The 5,976-nt window shown below is 34.8% G+C and overlaps 1 protein-coding gene across 1 annotated transcript; it reads right to left on the reverse strand.

Annotated features, from left to right (window-relative positions):
* Positions 1–318: 318 nt before the first annotated feature.
* Positions 319–1,941, reverse strand: LOC129723575 (uncharacterized). The gene has a single exon (XM_055677889.1). It carries the CDS (start codon positions 1,909–1,911, stop codon positions 322–324), a length of 1,590 nt encoding a protein of 529 aa, XP_055533864.1. The 5' UTR covers positions 1,912–1,941; the 3' UTR covers positions 319–321.
* Positions 1,942–5,976: the final 4,035 nt, after the last annotated feature.

Consider the following 5,976-nt stretch of genomic DNA (forward strand, 5'->3'; position numbering starts at 1 on the left):
TAAATGTTTTACACAGATCACAGGACGCTCAAACTCAATGATGGAGTAGAGCTTTTTGGTTGCAAGCCTGTGCTCCATTTCTGAACTAAGTGGTTGATGCAACCAATAACCGTTTTGAGATATGTACTTAGCTGGCTGGTTGAATGTTTGACGCTGCGTGAGAACTGCAATGTGGAATGGCTGGCAAGTTGGCTCATCTGATGCTGGGTGATAACCACGATATGATAAAGGAATGGCTGGGAAGTTGGCTCGTCTGATGCTGGGTGATAACCACGATATGATAAGGGTAAGCTGACAGGCTCGGACATAACTCCCCCCTCCTTAGCTTGAACCGTCCCGGTTCAACTCGATGTTGGTGTCCGTGGGTTTACTTGGTTTGATTACAATTTTCGTCCAAATTGTCCTTATTTCTTTGAACAGGTAACCAGTTATTATTAGAAGGATGATTACCGTGAAAGTTCCTCCGTATGAAACATGATGATTATTTGTTTCCAAAACTTCAATACGCTTTCTATTGTTGGTATGTAATTGTTGTAAGATTTGTGTGTCTGTTACTATAGTCTTCGATTTGTTGATTAATGTTGATTGCAATGGTAGCATTTCCAAAATGTTGCTATAGTCCAATTGGGTGATTTCAAACGATTGATTCTCTATTTCGACAGAACAGTTTCTAAAAGTGATAAGAAATGATCCTGTAAGATTTTTAGGACCATAACCACAACTGTTTTTTAATTGCACAGCTTTAAGTGCATTTCGAATCAGAATTTTTCCGTTTCCCATGGACTTAACTTCATGAATTCCATTGTATTTTTTAAATGGACAGCTACTGGGATTCCCTCTTAATAATCGATGTATGCACATATCATTAGAGACATTCTTCATTGTCTGTAACTTGCAAATGATATTTTGTTCGATGTTTACGCAAGTATCGTTCATGACAAATGTTACGTTCGTCCCTAAAACTGCGTGCGTGAAATCGATCGGTGTTATTTCTTCATTGATGGGAATATTCTCCACAATAATTTGCTGGTAGATTCCTTGTAAGAATTTTGGAATTTTTATGAGAAACACAATACATGAACTGTTGTAGAAAGCTGCTGGTTCTAAAAATTCGTAAACCTGTTCGTCACTGTTTACGGAAATTCCTGAATTTTCCAATTTGTCAATAATATAGTTGATTTCCGTTGCTTGAAGGATGCTCTTGGATAAAACCCCTACTTTAGCCATGACGATCGAATCCGAGATATCGTCCAACTGCCGTTGAATTACGTCTAAGTTGAAGATTAACCTCTGGAAATGTTGTAGCTGTTCCCAGGAGACCTTCATGTTTTTATTTGTCCTAAACTGATGTGTAAGTTTACCTATTTCTTCTTTTTCATTGTAAATTACTTTTGTTAAATTGTTAATTCTGTCTTGAAACTGATTATTTATTTTAATTTGTTCATTGTTATTCATAATAAGATCCTTATTTGAATAATGTAGGTAACTAATCTTTTGATTTAAGGTAACTAGATCATCATTATCTAAATTTCCTGTAATAGTTTTAATTAACGTACCCAGAATATTAATAGCTCTCTTTGTTTTTCTTCTAGGACTAAGTTTTTGTAATGTCAAGCTTGTTTGTATAAATTTCATTTTTAGAATATCTTTAAAATCTTTCATGTTTACATTTGAATTTATTTGACTTATCATTATATCATACTGATTTAAAATTTCTTGAAAAGTATCTAATTTGAATGTATGAACTAACCAATCATATCCTTCTCTAATGAAAGTGTTACCTACTTTAAGAGCTACAATACCTGGGTTGTCATTCAAGTCCGTGATTTCTAGGTGTGCACCGTATGCTTGAAAGTAAAGGTGGGTTGATAGGATTGGGAAAATAGAGAATAAAAACAGGATCCACCGCATCGTATCCAGACCTAAAATAATAAAGAAATATTAATATAAATGAAGACAACATGAATGTGCTAGCAAAATACTCATAATTTAGTGTTTGATTCCAAAATAATTTGTTTTTTTTAACTCATTTGTATCCAATGTTTTAGTATATTGCTTGCACTTGTAGAATAAGTTTATGTCGTATTCCGTTTCCTTTTTAGTTTAGACTTATGGATTTTTCTTTGATTTTCATCAAGTATGTTCACATCCATGTTTTCTGCAATTGTTATTTCCTTATATCGTTCCTGATGTTTTAAGTTATTTCGTTTTCTTTCATACATTGTTTCGCCAGGGTTTAGGCTTACATGATTTTCTCTGTTTCGATTCAGTTTATCAATTTCCGATCGTTTTCGTACCAATTCCTGGTCTTTAAATTTCTTAAATAATTTCTCTTTCAAACGAATACGCTCGTCGAGGTCATTCGGGAGAGTGTCACCGTTTCAAAAACCATAGAACAGTTCTTTTGGTGTAATATTAGTATGGGAATGTATTGAATCATTGTAAATTGCAGTTGCTAAATTTATTTTTGTAGATTCAGATAAGTCCTTAGTCGACTCTTTATTTGATAATATATTGTGCAACACTCTAAGAGTGCGATGAATAATTTCCACGGTGCCGTTTGAAGATGACTGGCCTATGCTTGTAAAATGATATTCTATTTGATTATCCTCAATAAACTCACGCATAGATGCTGATGTAAAAGAGGCTTCTGAATCCATTACTATTAGGTTAGGTTTCCCTAGTAGAGAGATGAACTTTGCCAATGCTTGAAGAATATGTATTGTATATCGTGTACGGATTGGAATTACTAATGCAAGCCTAGAAAATTTGTCACAGAAAGTAAGATAATTTTTACTTCTGATTATAAAAATGTCCATATGGACGATTTCCAATGGTTTAGCAGGTGTTTGAGTCAATTTGTATTTTAATTTATAAGGATGTCTTTCGTATTTGCTTCTTTGACATAATTCACAAACATTAATAAAACGACTTACCTTTGCCTTCATCTTTAGAAAATAGTATTGAGTTAAAATATGTTTAGTTGTTTCTACAATTCCTCTGTGGTTGTTATTATGTTGTGCCAGAATTATTTGATCTTGTTCAGTTTCGTCGAAGACATCGGTTGAAAATTTTTCAGTCCGAAATATTCGAAGAGTTTTAGCTCTCGCAAAATAGTTTTTATATATAATTTGTAGGCTATTCAGTATATTGGTGCTACAGTAAAGTCCATTAACACAAGTAGGACTTGCATAATTTTTCAAAATATTTATTAAAACTGCGGGGCTAAAGTTTGTTTTTTTAATCGTCACTCTCATATGATGTCTAAAAACAACAGAGGTTTCTGTACTTTCTTCAGAAGACTGTTCTAAAACAATTTGGTTCCTGAATTCATTTAATGGTTTCTCTGTGCTAGGAATGAAGTCTCCATCATCCGTATCAGCAGAGTGTTGTGTCATACTATCTTCCCTGGTTGCATGAATTTCGGCTGTTGTTAATTTTTCTGGCTCTATTCTTGATAGTGCATCCGCATTCCTATTTAGTGTGCCTTTTTTGTAAGTAACATCGAATTCATATTCTTCTATTTCCAATTTCATGTTTAATAGTTTACGGTTTAAATCTTTTTTCTGTCTGAGCCATACCAAAGCTTTATGGTCAGTTCTCAATTGGAATTTTGTACCATAAATGTATGGCCTAAAGTGTTTTACGGCCCACACAACAGCAGCAAGTTCCTTTTCGGTAGCAGACCAATTACATTCTGTGTCGTTCAGAGTTCGTGATGCATACGCTATTGGATGCTCTTTCGAATCTTCGAATCTCTGCGAAAGAACCGCACCGAGTGCAAAATCACTTGCGTCGGTTTCAAGAATGGCTTATCAAAATCTGGATATCGTAAAATAGGGTCAGATATCAACATTTGCTTACAGTCATTGAAACAATCTTTAAACTCATCATTGTGAACAATTGTTGCTCCTTTTTTCAAGCATTTTGTCAAAAGTTTTGTAAGTTTGGCAAAATCCTTTATGAATTTCCTATAATAACCAAGAAGTCCAAGAAATCCCTTGATTTGCTTTGTTGTTTTTGGTAAAGGCCAGGTCAAAATTTTATCAATTTTATTTGGATTTGGTTTAATTCCATTTTCTGTAACAATGTGACCAAGAAATTCGCATTGTTTTTGAAAAAATTCACATTTGTCCAATTGAACCTTCAAGTTAGCTTCAATTAATCTTTTTAAAACTTTATTAAGGTTATCCAAGTGTTGTTGCAAGGAAAACATCACCGTTTTGCTCACAGACTGGAATTTTTATTAATTTTGCAGAATTTTCATTTATCACTACGCCAGGAAGTCCCATTTTTCTAATTTCTAATTTGACTGATTTTTTTGGAAATTTAAGAACATTTTTCCCTATGTCTAATACAGCTTGCATTTGTGATAAGGTCTCGTAGCCTAATATGCCATCAAAAAAACTATGAAATTTGAATAAATAAAAAGGAACATCTTTTTTTAAACCAAAAATTTGTGTGACGAATTTTTGTGAGGATTCATGTTTACCACTACTATTTGAAATTTTTATTGTTTTACACGATATCCTTTTCGACTCTGGAACAAGATGAGGCGAAATAAAATTTTTATTGGAACCACTATCAATCACAATTTTTGCTTTAATGCCCGATGGAAACTTTATAATTGTGTACGGTAGTCCATTTTTTGAATTTATTTCAGAGTTTCTTTGAAACTCACAATTTGAAAATTTACTTCTTCGTTACCATCCGATTCATTTTCGCTAACGTCTGTGTTATTTTCAGTTTCGTTTTCCTCTTCTGCATCATGGTTGTTAATTCTCGACCTCAGTGAAGGGTCAATTTCCCTTGGAGTTACTTTACGTCTGTCAGAGGGTGGTTTAGATTTTCCTGCATTAGGTGTCTGGTTTTCCGTTTTTGTTAATTGTTTATTAAATGTTTGTTTGTTTTTGTTCTGGTTTTGTTCGTAAGCCTGAGTATATTTTTTGGTATGCTCCGCGTTTTGAAATTTGCACAAAAATGCGTAAGCGCTTTCCAAGTCGTCTGGCTTAGAGGCTTGGGCATACCCAAAGTATTGTTTATTCAATCCATTTATGAATGCAGCTAAGCATTCCTGATCCAGGAAATCGTTGATCGCTTCCCAATGGTTATTATACAGTTGTCTCTGCTTAGCAAGCGATTTCATGTTCTGCGTTATTTCTTTCGTGCGTTTGTAATACGTGTGGAGAGATTCCTCCATTTTTAATGACCATAATTGTGTTTTGTTAGTGGACATGTCATTTCTGTCACCATAGATTGCGCGTAAAATTTCCGCGACTTCAGCAAATGTCGATGGGTTCCCATTGACACAAATAGTGTCACGGGCTTTGCCCTCGATTTTTTTTATGACAGTTTGTTCATAGATGTTGTAAACATCTACAGCTACTCTCTCTCTAAATAGATTAAGAGTTCGTTCGGCTGTGGATAGCCAAGCACTTAATTGCTTTTTATTCCCGTCATACGTCGGGATTGTTTTTATTGGGTCCGGTTTTTTGAAAATATCCGGTTGCCCGCGTGCTGCAGGTGCTGCAACAGCATTTACTGCTAGCTGATTCTGTTGTTGCTGTAACTGATCCGCTCGCAGTTGCGCATTTTCATGTTGGAGTGCATTAACGCGATGCTCCAATTGATTGAGCGCGTTGAACATGGCTTGAAGGTCGAATCCCTCAGCCATGGTTGTGTTTTTATTGTATTTTAATGCTTTTAATTTAGGAAATGGCCTATACTTAGGCATATAATAAATTGAAAGTAAGATGAAATTAACTCACCGATTTGTGTTGTTCTCCCAACTATAGCCCAGTTAGCGAACGCCCAGTTAAAAAGCAGCCCAGTTAAACAACACCCAGTTAGCGAACAGTTACTGTACTCGTGCTTTCGGTTTTTTGTTCGTTGCTATCCACGTTCGTACGAAAGTACATTCGTGAATTGTACAAATTATGCGTATTGTAGCAATTCCATTCGTTAACTTGCAATACG

This window comes from Wyeomyia smithii, chromosome 2, assembly GCF_029784165.1.
Source record: "Wyeomyia smithii strain HCP4-BCI-WySm-NY-G18 chromosome 2, ASM2978416v1, whole genome shotgun sequence".
In the NCBI taxonomy this organism is placed as follows: domain Eukaryota; kingdom Metazoa; phylum Arthropoda; class Insecta; order Diptera; family Culicidae; genus Wyeomyia; species Wyeomyia smithii.